The 19352-nt window shown below is 37.0% G+C and overlaps 1 protein-coding gene across 4 annotated transcripts in view; it reads left to right on the forward strand.

Annotated features, from left to right (window-relative positions):
- Positions 1-578: 578 nt before the first annotated feature.
- Positions 579-19352, forward strand: part of GORAB (golgin, RAB6 interacting) — a 52818-nt gene continuing 34044 nt past the window's right edge. For 2 of the 4 annotated variants that reach the window (XM_060033820.1, XM_060033811.1), the window contains exons 1-4: positions 579-714; positions 10151-10502; positions 12949-13050; positions 15430-15570. In XM_060033820.1, coding sequence (XP_059889803.1) covers positions 654-714; positions 10151-10502; positions 12949-13050; positions 15430-15570 — 656 coding nt within the window. In that variant the 5' untranslated portion in view covers positions 579-653. Of the gene's footprint in view, positions 715-10150; positions 10507-12948; positions 13051-15429; positions 15571-19352 lie in introns of those variants that run through there. The other 2 variants (XM_060033802.2, XM_060033829.1) reach the window with 2 other exon arrangements.

Here is a 19352-nt window from a genome sequence, read left to right on the forward strand (position 1 = left end):
AACAGAAATCTAGGAGTCGCTACAGCCTGGGGGAGACCTGGCTACGCTGTTAAACGTGTCTTGTTCCTTTTCCACTATTATACCCCAGTCCTCTGAAATGATTCTTTATAATTAAAAGCCTAAGTCTGAACATTCTTGAGTCAACTTGCGGGATGATTTCAGCGCAGTTTTGGAAGAAGCCACTACAAGCCACGCAGCGAAACCCTCCACCACCAACACGTAGAGTGCTCCGCCCCAGTAAATTGGAGGGCGCCAAGAGGCAGCTCTGTCCTCCCTTTTCCGCCACCGACTTGTAGTCACTTCCTCACTGCCTGTTTATCTCCACATTTATTTCCATTGCTATTTCCCCCTTTACCTCTTGAAGCGATAGCCCAACAAGCATAGGAGACAGGGAGAAAGAGCAGCCAGGTCAGGGGAAATGAATGTCTGCGAGGCCACGATTTCTTCACGCAGTTTGTCCGGCACTGACGGAGAGAGCCTCGAAGAGAGCCGGGTCCTGCTGCAGGGGAGAGGGGGCCTTGCGTCCAGAGCTCGATGCGCTGATTGGTTGGTCAGCCGCGGCCGGGGAAGAACCCGGATGTGCCTGGGTAGCTGTGTTGGCAATTGGGGTTCTGAGGTTTGGGCGTTCTGGGCGTGCTGGCAAGTCGAGGCGGATGGCGCGGGGTTGGGCTGGCTTCTCTGAGGAGGAGCTGAGGCGACTAAAGCAGACTAAAGGTAAAGGGACGGGTCTGCACAGATTTAATTCTTGGGTCTGTTAAGGGGAAGGGGCGGGGTTGCAGTTTTTGAGGGGAAGGGGGCGGGGAAAAAGGTTATCTGTGTTAGGGGAAGGAGCTATAAGTGGGAGGAGAGGCTTGAGAGGGCGCCAGAAGTGGATGTGCTTGGAGCCACGGCTGGGGGAGGGGGGCAGGCACAGAGGACTGGTGTCTACTTTTAGAAAAGAGACTTCAGGCATTTATTTCAGGGATTTGACTTTTTCCGGTGAAAGGAAGGGGACTTGGGAGAGGAAGTGACCTGTTAGGGGGATTGCTGCATAGATCAGTGGTTGGAGGGTTGGGGTCTGAGTAAAGGAAGGAGAAGGGGCACACACCATATTAGGTTTGTGATGAATTTATAGAAGCAGGCAATGATTGGGAAAAAGGATCACAGGGGTCTGAATAAATGCAAAAAGTTGGTGCTTTTCATAAGACATCTGGAGTCTTGCTTTCACTTGCCAGGTGATTTTTGCAGTTCTTTCCAACTCTTGAGAGTCAGCAAACCAAAAGGGTCTTTGAGAAGATAGATGTGAAATATCTAGCTACCTATCTACGCCTCTGTCCATCCATCCATCCATATCTACTGACTTTAGTGTAAGCTAAAATTTTGTGCTTCCTTCTCCGGTTTTATAACGTAATCATTGAATGGACTTGTACTATTTTGTTATCTTTCAATGAAGAAATTAAGTTTGCTGATACTTTGTGAGAAACTCTTGGTAATATAAACGGTGCTTTGATTGTGGTTGAAATTTCGTAATGTTCTGTACAGTGATCCTGGTAGTGCACACCTCTTCTGTGAGCTTACACCATTCTTGGTGCCATAACTTATACATTCTGGGAAAAAATTAAATAAGCTCTGCCATGCCTTTAATTAGAGTATGTGAGAAAACTGGGTGTTTTCTCAGGTAAGCTTGTGCATTTTTAGCATGGTTGTGAAAATAATCTAGGGCTGACAAGTGGAAAAGGAAGTAAATTTGTAATGTAAGGCCAGTGTAGATTATGTAGATCGAGGAAATTTTGACTGGTCCAGAGACCGTTTAAAACTAAATCATAAAAGTTACACTACAGTTTGTAATTAACTGACATTCCCATGTTCAGATGTATGGAGTACCAGTACCCCTGCTTCTGGTCTGACCAGAAGTTACGGGTATCAGCTTCTGCAATTAGGGATGCTGATATGAACAAGGCCTCATCCCTGCCTTCGAAGAGCTTATAGTCTAATGAGGAGACAAAATATAATATAATGTGATAGTAGATGTTGTACAAGAGCTTGCTACAGAATTAGCAGGAACTTTACTGTGCTGGTGGTTGGGTGGAGCTTGGCACAATTTCACAGAAATTATGTGTTAGCAGAGGTGAGTTTGCCAGGGGAAAGCAGACTTAACGTAGAAGGCTAAATTAAACATTGGGTTCATTATGTGGAAGTAACGTTTCGTACGTTAAGGACCTTAACTTAAAGACCTATCATTTCAGTGAGAGGTTAGAGCATAGACGTCAACTCACTAGTCTTTGATCACCTTAAGAAAACATCTCAGCATCTTTGTATACTCATAGCCAAACGCTGATTGGTATATAGAAGATCTCCCAGCTCTGCCTCTAAATCTTTTTGTCTTGAAGTTCTTATTTATAAGACTAGAACAGCTGAATCTTTAATTTTTAAGGCTCCTTCCAGCTGTTCTCCAGCCTTAAAAATATATTTAGGGCTTCCCTGGTGGCGCAGTGGTTGAGAGTCCGCCTGCCGATGCAGGGGACGCGGGTTCGTGCCCAGGTCCGGGAAGACACATGCCACGGAGCGGCTGGGCCCGTGAGCCATGGCCGCTGAGCCTGCGCGTCCGGAGCCTGTGCTCCGCAACGGCAGAGGCCACAACTGAGAGGCCCGTGTACCGCAAAAAAAAAAAAATATATATATATATATATATATATATATATTTAAATAACCTATGAAGATGGGGTTGGTTGCCAGCAAAAATAAAGACAAGACTACTCTAGAGAAACCCATATGGGCATTTGGGAAAGTCAAAAAGTTCTTAATAATCTTGTTTATATTGTTTATAATATTAAAAAGCTGGAAACAACCCAAGTGTTCATTAACAAGGGAGTGGATAAATAAATTGTGGTATAATCATCCACTGGGCTACTATACAGCTAGTGGGAATATATGAACTATAGTCACATGTATTAACATGTATAAATTTCATAAACAATAATTATGAAAAGAACAAATTGCAGAAGAATATATACAGTCTGATACCATGTATAGAAGTTCAAAATCATACAAAGCAGGTATATTCTTTTAGGAATATAGGAGATATATAAAGAAAATCAAAGGAATGAAACACAAAATTCAGGGTGGTGGGAAGGCAAGGGAATATGAACAAGAAGGGGCAAATACACTTTCAGAAGTACTGAAAATTATGAAATCAGGTTAAGCCAATTTAAGCTGCAGTAACACATATCCCTAAAGTATCAGTTGTTTGAAATAATAAAGATCTCTTTTCCACTCTAGTTTCATGTCTTCCATGGGTTGACATGGTCACTACACACCATGATTTGGTATTGCCATAGGAGTTCACCATGGCAGGAGAAGATTGAGAATTGAGCATTGGGAATGTGTCACTCCTACTTATGTTTCATTTAGCAAAAGTAAGTCATATGACTTGGAGGACAGGAAGTAAAATTATCTTGTGTGTTCCAAAAGAGGGGTAATGTGTCAGTCCTTGAACATCAGTTACGTCTACTGTAGTCATGTTTTATAAAACTGTGTTATGAGTTTTTATACTTCGTACAAGTTGGATGTGTATATGTAACAGAGACATACATATTATTTAATGTATAGTTTATTTTGTAATGAAAAATTGTAAATAAACAGTGCTGTCAATTTCTAATTAAAATATTCACGAATTCTTTTTTTTTAAATTTTATTTATTTTTGGCTGCATCGGGTCTTCGTTGCTGTGTGCGGGCTTCCTCTAGTTGTGGCAAGCAGGGCCTACTCTTCATCGTGGTGCACGGGCTTCTCATTGTGGTGGCTTCTCTTGTTGCAGAGTACGGGCTCTAGGCGCGCAGGATTCAGTAGTTGCAGCACATGGGCTCAGTAGTTGTGGCATGCGGCTCTCTAGTTGTGGAGAGCAGGATCAGTAGTTGCGGTGCACTATCTTAGTTGTTCCATGGCATGTGGGATCTTCCTGGGCCAGGGATCGAACCTATGTCCCCTGCATTGGCAGGCAGATTCTTAACCACTGTGTCCTAAGGGAAGTCCTGAGTTCTTTTTTCTAGATACTAGTTCTTTGCCAGTTAAATTATGAATATCTTCTCACAGTATGTAATTTATCTTTTAACTTTTATCTTTTAATGAAGAAAGTATTTAATTTTAATATGGACAAATTTGTTAATTCTTCTTTTATAGCCAACGTTTTCTGTATTTTAAGAAATTAGCACCCTACTGTAAGTTCTAAAAGATATTAATCCCTATTTTCAATTAAAAGTTTTTAAAAATCGTTTTTATTATAAGCTGTAGCAGATTCAAAACTTTGCATAAAGAAATGTGTTTCTGATGTGTTTTAAAGTGTTGATTTGACATTTAAGTCCTTAATCCATTTGGTGAGTGTTTTGTTTGTTTTTATATGGTATGAAGGATAGAGCTGATTTCATCTTTTCCATATAGATAACCAGTTTTCTCCCGGGTTCATTTATTGAAGAGATCCCACCTTTTGTTGTTGATCTGCTGTGCTACCTCTGTTGTATACCAGTGCTTCAAACATGTATGAGCTTGTTTCTCTGTTCTTTATTCTAATCCATTGGTCGCTTATCTATTCCTGCACTGATACCACAGTGTTTTAAAGTTTTGCCATATTCCTGATAGCTAGTAGTCTAGTCCCCTTGTTCTTTTTCTTTGGAAGTTTCCTTGCTATTCTTGAACTTTTACCCCTTCGTATAAAAATTTTGTGATTTTACCAAATTTCATGGAAAACCCAGTTGAAATTTTTATTGGAATTGCATTGAGTCTTTAGATCAATTTGGGGAGGTTTCACATTTTCACATTGTGAACACTACCACTAACACAGTATGTGTCTTCATTTATTTAGGTCTTCTTTAATATCTTCTAATAAAATTTTAGAATTTTTCCTGTAGAGGTTTTGAACACCCTCTTGCTAGATTTGTTCCTAGATACTTGATAATTTCTAGTATTGAAATATCTTCTCTTTAATTATATTTTCCAATTGCTGCTGACATATGAAGAATACAAACAAGCCAAAAGAAAAATCAACAAAAGATATGAATATATATTTCTTAGTAAAGGAAATATGAAGAGATGCTTATCACCATCAACAATCAGAATTACAAATCAGGACCACAGTGAGATACTACTTCATACCCATTTGATTGACAAAAATCAAAGTTTGATACTATTATATATTGAAGAGAAAGTGCATCCACAGGATCTTATACGTTGCCAGAGGGAATGCACTTTGGAAAGCAACTTGACGTTTCTCCTAAAGTTATACTTTATGACACAACAGTTCTTAGATGGTATCTAAAGTAAATTCTTGTACCTATACAAGAGGAGACATTAAAATTAAATTAGCATTAAAATTGAATGGCTAAAGCAACATGAACAATATGGATGAATATTGGCAATATCATATTAAGTTAAAGAAGATTACATCCACCATGACACCCTTTATATAAAGTTAAAACAAAATAAAATTTTAAAGAAATATTTGTAGATGCAGTATGACATAAAAAGCAAAGGAAGGGAATGATCAACACATGATTCAAATGATGGTTGTCTTGGTAGGCGAAAGTAGAGCTTAAACTCAGCCTCTTGGATTGATTTAACCCAGAAATGTGTTTGTCTTTCTATTTTTCCTTTTTAGGGTTATCTAATCTTTAAATTTCTTTTTAAATTAATAGTGGTGAAAATACTTCTAGTTCACTTCTCTTCCCAGTATATTCCTATTGCCGTTGTTTTTGGATCAGACCAAGTGCTAGTTCAGCATTGAATTGTGAGAAGTGTTATGTCACTCCTGGGTCAGAGCAATTAATTGCTGAACCAGGACCTTCCTGAGTTCTCTTCTCACCTGCCATGGGGGCTAGCAACACTAAATGGCTGTGCAGTCGGCCTGGTGCCCTAAGAGACTGATTAGCAGAAAGATGCTGCTGGCCTTCAGTTGGCACGTGGCATTAATGAGAAATAAACCTTTGTTGTTTAAAACCACAAAGATTCCAGGGTTCTTTGCCTCTACAGCATAACCTAGATTTTCTTGATTGATGCAATTCCCTATATTTTACATAAAAATCTGAATTTTTCTGGTGAAAAATCAAAATGTCTGATAACACTGACCTAAATTTTTTAGTGACAGCTGCCATTTTTAATGGCTAGAGGTGGCTGTGGATTGCCCCCTTTAAACTGTGCTTGTGCTCCCAGTTTACCACAGTCTTCTGGGTACTTGCAGCCCCCAATATAAGTATGTAAAACAGTATGTTCCTTTTTTTTCCAGTTCTTCCTAAAAACCTAATTTTTTTTAAGAGCAGTTTTAGGTTCATGGCAAAATTATGAGGAAGATACAGAGGTTTCCCATTTACTCCCTGCCCCCACATGTACATAGCCAGCCCCATTATCAACATCTTCCACCCGAGTGGCACATTCATTATAACCTACATTGACCCATCATTATCACCCAAGTCTATAGTTTACGTTAGGGTTCACTCTTGGTGTTGTACATGCTATGGGTTTGGACAAATGCATAATGTCATGTATCTGTCATAGTATACGGAGTATTTTCACTGCCCTAAACATCCTCTTTTCTCTGCCTATTCATCCCTTCTCTCCTCAATCCTTAGCAGTCACTGATCTTTTTACTGTTTCCATAGTTTTGCCTTTTCCAGAACGTCATATAGTTGGAATCATACAGTATATAGCCTTTTCAGATTGTTTTCTCTCACTTAGTAGTATGCAGTTAAGGTTCCTCCATGCTCTATGTGGCTTGACAGCTTATTTCTTTTATTTTTAGCATTGAATAATATTCCATTGTCTGTGTGTACCACAGTTTATCCATTCACCTACTGAAGGACATCTTGGTTGCTTCCAGGTTTTGGCAATTACGAGTAAAGTTTCTGTAAACATCCATGTTCAGGTTTTCATGTGGACATGAGTTTTTATTGCTTTTAAAATACCAATGAGGGGCTTCCCTGGTGGCGCAGTGGTTGAGAGTCTGCCTGCCGATGCAGGGGACACGGGTTCGTGCCCCGGTCCGGGAAGATCCCACATGCCGCGGAGCGGCTGGGCCCGTGAGCCATGGCCGCTGAGCCTGCGTGTCCGGAGCCTGTGTTCCACAACGGGAGAGGCCACAACAGTGAGAGGCCCGCATACCGCCAAAAAAAAAATAATAAAATAATAAAATAAAATAAAATACCAGTGAGCACGATTGCTATATCCTATGGTAAGGGTATGTTTAGTTTTTTTTTTTTTTGCGGTACGCAGGCCTCTCACTGTTGCGGTCTCTCCCGTTGCGGAGCACAGGCTCCGGACATGCAGGCTTAGCGGCCATGGCTCACGGGTCTAGCCCCTACGTGGCATGTGAGATCTTTCCGGACCGGGGCACGAACCCGTGTCCCCTGCATCGGCAGGCAGACTCTCAACCACTGCGCCACCAGGGAAGCCTGAGTATGTTTAGTTTTGTGAGAAACCACCAAACTGTCTTCCAAAGTGACTACCATTTTGCATTCCCACCAACAACGAAAGAGTTCTGGTTGCTCCACAACCTCACCAGCATTTGGTGTTGTCAGTGTTACAGATTTTTGGCCATTCTAATAGTTGTGTAGTGGTATCTTGTTTTAATTTGCATTTCCCTGATGGCATGTGATTTGGAATCTTTTCATATGCATATTTGCTGTATGTATATCTTCTTTGGTGACAAGGTGTCTGTTAAAGGTCTTTGGCCCATTTTTTAATCAGGTTGTCTTCTTGCTATTGAGTTTTTAGAGTTTTTTTGTATATTTTAGATAACAGTCCTTTTTTGTCAGATGTGTCTGTTGCAAATGTTTTCTCCCAGTTTGTGACTTGTCTTCTCATTCCTTTGACATTGTCTTCCACAGAGCAGAAGTTTTTAATTTTAATGACATTCAGTTTATCAGTTATCTCTTTTATGAATAGTGCCTTTTGGTGTTATATCTAAAAAGTCATTGCTGTGCCTGAGATCATCTAGATTTTCTCCTGTGTTGTCTTCTAGGAGTTTCATAGTTTGGAGTTTTGCATTAGGTCTATAATCCATTTTGAGTGAAAGGCATAAGGTCTGTGTCTAGATTTATTTATTTTTTGCTTGAGGATGTCCAGTTGTTCCAGCCCAGTTGTTGAAAAGAATATATTTATTCCATTGTATTGCCTTTGCACCCTTGCCAAAGATCAGTTGACTGTATTAATATGGGCTCTGGGCTCTCTGTTCTATTCCATTGATCTCTATTCTGTTCTTCTGCTGATACCCACTGTAGCTTTATAGTAAGCATTAAAGTCAAGTAGTGCCAGTCCAGCTTTGTTCTTCAATATTATGTTGGTTATTTTGGGTCTTTTGCCTCTCTGTATAAACTTGAGAATCATTTTGTCAATATCCATAAAATAACTTGCTGGGATTTTGATTGGTATTGTGGTGAATCTATAGATCAAGTTAGGGTGAACTGACATTGACATCTTGACAATGCTAAGTCTTCTTACCAATGAATATGGGATATCTCTCCATTTATTTAGTTCCCTGATTTCATTCGAGTTTTGTAGTTTTCCTCACAGATCTTGTACATATTTTGTTAGATTTATACCTAAGTAATTCATTTTTTTTTTAGTGCTAATGTAAACGTTACTGTGTTTTTTATATCAAATTCCACTTGTTCATTGCTGCTAGGAAAGTAATTGATTTTTGTATATTAATCTTGTATTCTGTAACCTTGCTATAATGACTTATTAGTTCCAAGAGGTTTTTTGTCATATGTTTAATCCTTAAGTGACCTGATTTGTTGTTTGGGAGTTTAAAAGTTAGCATTTTTAATCTCATAGGTAGGTTCTGTGAAAATGCAAAATAAAATGGAAGCTGCATTACTGACTTTCAGAGGGATATTAATAATTCAGCTAACAAGTGTAACTGAAAGGTAAGCAGGCTCAGTGACATTTTCTGATGGTGTGAATAAAGATCAGTAGCCAAGAATAAGTTTCTGTTGCAAGATGTAGGACTCTACTTTGTGTTTCTGTCTAAAGTCAACAATGACATTTTACTTTTGATTGTATGTCTTTGAAAATATTTTCTTTAATTCTTACACCAACTCCATGAGATAAGTAGAGCAAGTAAATTTTCAACCAGTTTGACAGATGAAGAAACTGAGGTATGGAATAATTAATTGACTTGCCTAAGGTTACTGAGGTGTGGAGAAAAGCAACACCAGAACTTTGACTCCAAAGCTTTTAACTCTCCTTTGGGAAATTTAAATATTAAGCTTATGTTGTTTCAAAGGTCAATATGCAGGATTTAAAAAACACACTTAGTTCATTTATTAGAACTTATCATAGTTTCATTTCTCAGGCATTTTGTAAAGAATATCTCTTACAGATCTTATGTAGTATAGTATGAATATGAGTCAAGATTCTCCAGTTGTCTGACCTACAAGGTTAACACTGGTATGGACAATCCAGAAAGTACAATAGAAGTGTTATCATTTAGTTTGTAATGCTTTTAAGAAAAATTTCTCCCGATTGTTTTATCTTCCTCTATTGCTTTGCTCAGGCTGCTATTAAAATTAACTTGCATACATTGATTAAAGGCTAAGTACACTCTGGGGAACACAGCCCTGGACTGTTTGGAAGATGAAAGAAAACAATTTAGGGTTAACTAGCATTCCTAAAATTAAGAGACTTCATTCAGCTCTACTTTGTGTATCATGTCTACCTATGTATCAAATCACCCTAAGATCTGTTAAAATTTAAGAAAGGTGAAGCCTATTTGAAAACAACCACCATTTTATTTCAGAAGAACAGACAGAACCATAAATCAAATTTAAGACATATCAGAGAATTCATTTGTCTACCTCCTTTGGTCATATTAGATTCTTTTGGCAGTTAGCAAATCAAGTTGAAACTTTGCTTTGTATTCTAAGGCCTAACTCACAGACAAATGGACTTACTCAAAGATAATTGAGAACTAAGGAAGTTTTTGTTAAATATTAACGGTATGATCAGAGAACTGTCAAAACTCTGCAAGAAGATGGCTGTTTTTCTCTGGGATTTTAAGAAAGAGAAGGGGAGAAAAACCCTGCAAAATTATCAGAGTTTAATGTTAATGCTTTATTTTCTTAGAAAAATTATAATTATTTGCTGCTCACACAAAGGAATTTTTCTCCATTCTCTTTTTTATATAGATCCATTTGAACCACAGCGGCGTCTTCTCCCTGTGAAGAAAAGTCGACAACAACTTCAGCGAGAAAAAGCCCTTCAAGAGCAAAGCCAAAAACTTGGACTTCAAGATGGATCAACCTCATTACCTCCAGAGCAGCTGCTTTCTGCACCAAAACAAAGATTTAATACTCAAAGACCATGTTCTTCTCCCCCCACTCCCCCCACACTCACCTCTCCTGTTGGTGATGGAAAACCACAGGGTATTCAAAGTCAACCAGGGGAACTAGGACTTAAGAATTCCCATGAAGGTCACAAAAATGCTGAGGTTCTACCTCCAAAACCAGATTGCAAATTGGAAAAAAAGAAAGTGGAATTGTTAGTAAGTCTGTATATCCATGAGACTTTTTTCCATTTTAATGTTTTTTTCCCATTGGGCTTTGAAGAAATGCATTTTGTTTGTTTTATATTCTAACGTAGAAATGTAATGAATAAACTATTGAAAAATAGCTACCACCTAAATATAAGTAGCAGTGTTACACACTTCTTATGTTTTATGTTATTTAGTCTTTACAATAGTCTTACAATGCATGTTCATTATTTTCACTTTATAGATGAGATATCTTGGACTCAAAGATACTGTATTCCCAAAGTGAATACACCACTAATAAGTAGCAGAGTTGGGGTTCACATACAGGACTCTCTGGATCCAGAGTCTATGCCCTTTACACTCACCAGAACCAGTTCTTATATGCATGGTACTCCTCCCCAAATTGAACCCATTCTTTCAACTTCCAGATTGCATCTCCATTGGCCCAGAAAAGGGTACTTCTGAAGAGATGTGAAGGGATGGTCAAAGGAAAAAGTATTGGAAATTGAGAGGACTAATTAAATAATTCAGCTGCATCATTAGATTTTTTTTTTAATGTGTTTGTATTAGAAACCACCTGCAGAATTTGGTTTAGCCACATTTTTGTGAAAATTACCATTCTATGACTTGTAAATTCTTATAATCAGAATTTTTTTTTATTATATAGTTTATGTTTGAATATCCACTCTTTATTTCCTCCTGATTTATCACTCACAGGGAAGAAAGAATGGTATTTCTTTTTTCCATTTTCTGAGTCTTTCTTTTTCAAAGTGTCTTATGTTTTTTCTAATCTCACCTATTTTTCCAATCTCTGCTAATCCAGATTCTGTACTGAGTTTTAAGTGTTTCCTGCCCACCAGGGGTTTACAGCCAAGAAATCATTTTGACCAGAGACAGAAAGCCACATGAAGTATGAGACCCAAATTAAACAAGTGCATACTTTTAATGTCTTAAGTGTAGTTTACCAGCAAAGTCCTGAGACAAGTTGTTGCGGGGGTGTGTAAATTGAGCTGGAGAATTTAGACTGAATGTCATTAGGAAAATTATTCTCTTTTTAGGTACTTGAGAAAATATTCATAGAAGACATATAATCTCAGGAACTCTTGTTAAAATGGAGAAATTCTGAGGCTCTAAGAGGGGGAAAGGAAAAGTATATACTAGAGAAGGTCAGAGATGACATTTCACTTTTCTGAAAGAGGCACAAGATAAGCCAGAAAATAGAGAATTAAGGAAGTGAAGAAGGACTTGGAAGCAGAAGATGCTTGCCTAGTGAGTTCCTTGATGCTGTAATACCCCACCAAGACCCCTGAAGGAGAGATGCCCTGATAAAAATAATGATTAGAGAAAATCCAGGTGTCACTGTTGCACACCATTTGGGTGCTGGGTGAGCTGGAACTAAGGTATCTGGGGAGGAGGTACCTGCAGGTAGTAAAAATGAGAAAGGACCAATGCCAGCACTAAGGTGGAGGCTGTAGGAATGGAGAGAAAAGGATAATTTTGCAAGTGGTTACTAGGTCTGGGAATAGAGATTTTTGATATAATGGCTGTGAGAAATGACAGTAATAGGAGCAAATAGCTTTGTCATTACCTTGTTTAATTTGAGTTGACATTAAGTTCATGAATTTACAGGAAATTTTAATATATTTCTTTTAGAATTGGAAAGATGGGAAGACAATTCATATTTTCAGATCTTTGGAGTTTTTCTTTAGCCCAACATTCAAGTCTTAGTTCATAGTGTTTCACTCTGTTTAAAATGTTTAAGAGCTAGAAAGAAGTGAGCAAATTGTAAGAGAATGTATGAAATAAACATTGGTTACTGTGCTAAGGGTTATTACATGGTGAAGATGTGCATTATAGAAAACTATAAAAGATATGAAATTAGTTACAGAACAACTTATTTTGCTTTCTATTTTGCATATAACACATGATTAACTTAAACAAGTTTCTTTGTACTACAAAAAAATGCCATAGTACTCTGGCTTCCAGTTTGGGTTCCTAGGTTATATATGCATAATGGATTTCAAAGGGCCAATTTATATAAGCCTTCTTTACTTCAAATCATAGTCTTTGTTCCTATTAGAACAAAATAATGAGCTACAGACGGGTTCCTTTTAAGAGGACTTTTTTTTTTTTTTTTTTTTTGCGGTACGCAGGCCTCTCACCGTTGTGGCCTCTCCCAGTGCGGAGCACAGGCTCCGGACACGCAGGCTCAGCGGCCATGGCTCACGGGCCCAGCCGCTCCGTGGCATGTGGGATCTTCCCGGACCGGGGCACGAACCCATGTCCACTGCATCGGCAGGCAGACTCTCAACCACTGTGCCACCAGGGAGGCCCTAAGAGAACTTTTGAAAGAAAATATATATAATCTGGTTGATTAAATTTTATACTTAGGAACTGAGACTGGTAAGGTGGAGCAGGGTTTCAGAAACTCATTTTTATACTTTTGCTCCCTAGGCAAGAAAAATCTCGTTGGGAAGTCCTCCAACAAGAACAACGGCTAATGGAAGAGAAAAATAAACGTAAGAAAGCTCTTTTGGCTAAAGCTATTGCAGAAAGGTGAGGCACCTGAACCAGGAGAGCTTGTTTGTAATCTGTAATTAGTTTTGTCATGTTTTATGTTTATTTTCCTCTGTCTGTTCTAATAAGTGGCGTTTTCTCTACAACCATTACTTTTAAGACCTACTAAACAAATTATGCTTTACAAATGATACTGAAATTACAGTCTTAATTTATTAAGGAGGGCTTTTTAAGCATAGATTATAATGTATTTATGAATACAGGGGCAATTAAAACTTAAGGATCATCATCAGTGTTTTTAGTTTTAACCATCTACACATTCATAAGGGAGCAGTAAATAGCTATCAACATAAGTAAATTAGCAACAAATGCAGGTTTTAATTTTCACATAGGCCTTAATCATCTGACATGTAGAGGAATAAGATTATTCCACATAAGTGACTTATACACCCACAAGCCTAATTGTATTTCCTATGGCCATTTTTCTTAAATAATGTATCCTGCCCCCACTGATAAAAGGTACATGATATAATTTAACTTTTTATCCTTGACTGTGGGTCACCATTATGAGCATTGTCCCATACTGTATACAATTCAGTTTTTTTCTCACCTTCCAGAGTGAGCTTGTCAGCGATCCCTTTTCCTTTACTGCACTGTACAAGCCTTGAACAACAACATTCCTATTTGAGCCACTTTTCCCATCCCTCACCCACTCTTCCCTCTTTGTAGTTTCTAGTGTGCTGTGGCCTTAGGAAACCAAGCTCAGTCAATAAAGCAATGATTGAGAATAGTGAGAACTAAATGCAAGCAAGTATTCAGAGGCATTTTCTTTTTAGATCTCCAGAAAAGTCTGGCACAACTATTACTCATTAAAGCTGGTGTGTGTGTCAGGGGGAGAGGAAGGAATAGGGATGGAGAGAAAGGCACGTGGGTATAAGAGTAATTCAGGATTTTATCTGCCAAAGGGATGTATGTATTTGAAAATAATGATTTTTTTTTCTTACTGGTACACCTTGATCTTTCATGAAGCATAGGAAATACTCAACTTACTGAACTTATGTTTCAAGAAGAAAAACAATGTGATTATTGAAACATGATTATTGAAAAGCATTTTAGTAGTCTTCAGTTTGGAAGAGGTTGGGGAGGCTGTTTACTCGGGATTTTACAAAAAGATTTACAGGCTCAGCACTTACTCTTCTCTGCGTGCTTTTGATTTAAGACAGAAAGTATTACTGTAGACAGAAGTGTAAGGAAATATAACCTGATTAGATTATTACTAAATGGATAGTGAATCACTTGAAGTAAAAAGATCACGTGGTTAACTTTTGTAGGCAGAAAATAAGGGTAAATGCATAATGGAGTAGAACAGGAGAATGTCAGTTGCAGTATAGTGGTTTTATTGGGAGTTTTATTCTCCTGTGAGAATGTGTATGAAATTTCAAAATGAGTGGAATTGTGATTAAAGGTTGGCTTTTGTATTTGTTTATTCTGTTTCTTAAGTAGATGATGTACTTGGGGTTGGAGAGAAGGCTGAGGTTGCTTCTAAACAAAGGAACAAAAAGAGTGTTTGGTTTTGAGCCCCAGAAAGAAGAATTTTGAGGACCTGTAGTTTTCCTAAGGAAGAGGAATCAAAGAAGTTTGGGGAAATGAATCTTAAGAAAATTAAAACCGATTGACATATACATGCTACTATATATAAAATAGATAACTAATAAGAACCTACGGTATGGCACAGGGAACTCTACTCAATACTCTGTAATGGCCTATATGGGAAAAGAATCTAAAAAAGAGTGAATATACGTATATGTATAACTGATTCACTTTGCTGTATATCTGAAAGTAACACAACATTGTAAGTCAACTATACCCCAATAAAAATTATTTTAAAAAATAATAAAACCAAATAGATGTTCTCAGACTTATAAAGGAATGGTGTTTAATGTAGGCAGCTGTTCTTGGCGTCCACTAAGTATCAGACAAAGGAAAGTAGGCTTAGCAAGAAGAGTTTAAGGCTGGAATTTGGAAAGCTGTGTTCAGTATTCCAGCATATCCAGTTCTCTATACAGATACATCCTTTTAGTGCTTATTCTCGTCCTTATGGAATGAATATAGGCCTATGAGTGAACTCTCTATTGGTATTTTTTTTAATTACTTTTTTTCCTTGTGTATAAAAAAGTATGTACTAATATATAATTTGGCCTAATAAGGAGGAAAAGTGCAAATGCAGTTTTAGAGATATACCAAAATGTTACCAGCATTTGTTTTATCTCAGTTTTTCTAGTTTTTTTTTTAATTCTTAAAACTTACACATTATAATCATATTGTATATACAGTAGCTTGCTTTTTTCACTTATATTGTGTATGGATACATGATTTTAAAATGTTTTTATTTTTCCACTCATATTCCTCATTTTATAGATCTAAAAGAACTCAGGCAGAAACCATGAAACTAAAGAGGATCCAGAAGGAGTTACAGGCTCTAGATGACATGGTGTCAGCTGACATTGGAATCCTCAGGAACCGGATTGATCAGGCCAGCCTTGACTATTCATATGCTTGGTAAGTTGGGGAAATGGAACTCTGAACAAGGAGTTTAATTTAGTTAACGTTTATTGCTGGCTAGGCCAGGGCATTTATATATGTCATCATTAAGCCTCATAATGACCCTATTAGGTGCTGTATTTATTCCAGTCTTATACTAAATCAAGTATCTCCTTTTTGAAGTCTTCCTTAACTCTGCCCTACCCATTAACCTTGTTTATATCCCTGTTAGAGCGTTTCTTGCATTATTTATTTACATTTTAGTCTTTCCTGCTAAACCATCAGCTGCTTAATATTTGAGACTCTTTAAATGTCTAAATGACTTGCCCCAGAACTCTATATATTATTCTAACACCAAGTCTGTGCTCTTTCTTTTAGAAATTTTGATTATGTGAGATGGTATAGGGACTAGCCTATTTCTCATTTCAGTTTTCATCAAAGAAAGGAGATCTAGTTTATTTTTTAAAACCTTTGAGTATTTGAAAGAAAATACCACTCTGTCTTGAAAGCTTGAAGTTTTTTCTTTTTTTTTTGCAATTATACTGTATATAAAATGGCTTGCTATCATGTGTTTCCTTGGTTTTAATGATTGGCATTTTTTTAAAGAGAAAAAATCATCATTGCATATTCTCAAAACAAACTAACACATGTAAAGAATTACATGAGCTTTGCAAACAGATAAAAGCAAAAAATTAAGCCCAATTTCAGGGTTATCAGTCCTTTCAACATTGCTTTAATCATCCTGGATTGTCTTTTTTCACAAGGGAATGCTGTGTTAATGACTCGGTTTTGCATCTTTCTCTGTAACACTAGAAATCAATCAGAGTGCCGCATTAGTCCAGGGTAAACCACAGCATCAGAATGTTTATGTAACAATTTAATAAAGCGGAAATGCTTGATTGTGGTTTTTAATTCACTGTTTATTGTTTAAGAAAGAGGTTTGTGGTGTCCTTGTGATTTTTGTAATTGTTGTTTGACCATATGCTCTTAGACCTAATGGGTTGCTTTTATTAATTAACTGTGTAAATTAATGCCATCAGTAGCTGATAACTGGTGGTTCCATTTCTATTAATAAGGTCATTAAGGAGGTAACCAAGATTTTATTAAGATTAAACTAAGCGTAGATTTTTAGCACGTTTTATTCTCTGTAACTCAGTTTGCCAGAGGAACATTTTTATGCCTTTGTAGCTCCTTAAGTGAATAATTCTGATTATTCTGGATATCTCCACAGAAAAATCATTTGATCGTGTTTTAATTCAGTCCTAGGGGAGGCTGAAGAGGATGCCTTTGTACATTGAAAATTATATAAGAAATGTCATAGTTTTAGCCTTCTGAGAACCACAAAGAAGGTGGGATTCTGGTTAAAAGAGAAGACATCTCATAGTATATGAATATTTTTAATGACATTTTAGTACACTTTTATATAGTAAAAAGATTTTATATGGTAAATTTTTACATCTCTTAAGCTAAAGATGGCAGTTTATCATGATACTAGTATTGACATAGATGTATGTGAGTATCCTTATCATATGTGTGAGGTTATTTTTAAAAACATAAGCTCTTGAGTTAAGTCAAAGAGAAGCCACTGACAATTTAGACTAGAACCAGGGTTGTATCTTGTTCATGCATAAGATTAAGACAGTATTTTCTAAATTTACATCTGTGGTTATTAAGAAAGTATAGATTGGTGATATAGTGTTATGGTCTAGATTTCTACTAGAAGGTAATCCGCAGGGCAGTTTCTGTGGTTCTGTGGGAGAGTTCCTTGATTTTTTTTTTTTTTTAATAAAAACATTGTAGTTCTGTAGTGGCTGGCATGGTGCTGTGTCCACAAAATGTTCTTGTATACGAATAGGCCAGAATTCATCCTAAAATTGGTTTCTGTAGAGCAGTGTCAGGGTATCCACCTCTGAGGAGATGGTACGTGGAGTGTCCCAGCGGAGAGAGTTGTCACTGCTGCTGCTGTTCACAGCTGTGATTACAGTGCTGCCATGTGCTGCGCAGGCAGCTTGTAAAACTAGAGTGCCTGCCTGTAGAACATTTCTTTAACCCTCAGTATACCAGGAAAAACAATGATCACCATTTGCCATCAATGTTTAATAGACGCTCCCATACGCACATGCACACATACACGTGTAAACATATATACATAAATATTTTAAGTCATTTTATGAATAATTTAAAGAAGTAAGAATAAAGGATTGTGGAAAACACCTTTGTTAAAAAATTTTGTATCAAGTAATGTTTGACTGCAAACATTATAAAAAGCTAAAAGAATATTGTTATATCCTTTCAGCCACACAGGATGGTCCAGGTACCTGTAAAATATTGTATGATAAAATTCTTCCTCTTGAAATTATTAACTCTCGGAGAATAACGTATTTCCTTTTCATCCTCAGAAATATATTTTTCGCTCATTGATTCTTGAGTTTGAGAAAATTCATCTAAGATGTGTTTTTCTGAAGACTCATACTCTGAGATTTCACTTACATGGTCAGTTTCACCATCTAGAATCTAGCCTGTCTCTGCATTTATATTGATTTGCTAGGGCTACCATAACAAATTACCAAAAACTGGGTAGCTCAAAACAACAAAAATTTATTCTCTTATGCTTTTGGAAACCAGAAGTCTGAAATCAAGGTGTCAGTGGGGTTGTTATTCCTTCAGAGACTCTAGGGAAGAATACATTCCTTGCCTATTCCAGCTTCTTCTGGTGGCTGGAGACATTCCTTGGCTTGTGGCCACACTACTCAGTTCTGGGTCTCCATAGTCTCATTGATTCCTCCTGTTTTCTCTCAAAAGTTTCTCTGCCTTTTTCTTAAAAGGATACATGTGATTGTATTTAGGGCCCAGCTGGATAGTCCAGAATAGACTCCTCTCAAAATCTTTAACTTAGTTACATCTTTTGCCATTTAAGGAAATGTTCACAGGTTCTTGGGATTAAGAAATGACTATCTTTCGGGGCCGGGGTGGGGTGGTCATTTTTTAGCCTCCACAACATGCATCTTTTGATTTGTCTAATAACTGCAAAATGTCTTCATCTGTCAATTTTCTTTGTCATTCTGGGTGGAAAACGAAAAGTAATAATTCTCATCTGAACAGTGAAAGCTAAGAGCAGATTACAAGTGTGCTATTTCCAGTCTTCTTTTATACCTTATTTAAAGGTGATGTAATACTTCTGCAAAACAGTAAGGAAACTAAGCGATGATGATTTATTTCATTATAGTATCATCCTTTTAGGTCATTCCATCATTCTCTGTTTTCTTACTATTTTAATTTTTTTAGCATAAATGTGAATAATTCATGAGTAATGAGTAAATAATTCCTAGGGTGATGAAATGGCAAAATGTTTCAAGATATAGGAAAAAATATATTTCAACAATCCCATAATATATCTTAGGTTTATAAAAGTGGACCCATATAGTAATTGCAAACTATAATTAAAGTCTATTTTTCAAAATATAAGTAAATTTTCTCTTTGTTCTCTGGAACACTTCTAAGAAAGGATAAAAATAATGATATGTTGATCCTTACAAATAGAACTGCTCAGGAAAGAAACTGAAGAACTTAAGTATTTCATTGGAACCTAATGACATGCCAAGGGTTAATGGTGTTTTAAAAAAATTTCAGGGAACCGAAACCAAGAGACAGTTTCTAGAATCCTTTAAATAAGATTCATTAAATCATTCAACATTCCTTTAAAATAATAAAACAATTCTATAATTACATTTCCAGTTCAATTTGTCTTACTGTGTTATGTATAATGCTCTTATTATTCTGTTCCAAAGTATGTCTTCATA

Source organism: Delphinus delphis, chromosome 1, assembly GCF_949987515.2.
Source record: "Delphinus delphis chromosome 1, mDelDel1.2, whole genome shotgun sequence".
Taxonomy (NCBI): domain Eukaryota; kingdom Metazoa; phylum Chordata; class Mammalia; order Artiodactyla; family Delphinidae; genus Delphinus; species Delphinus delphis.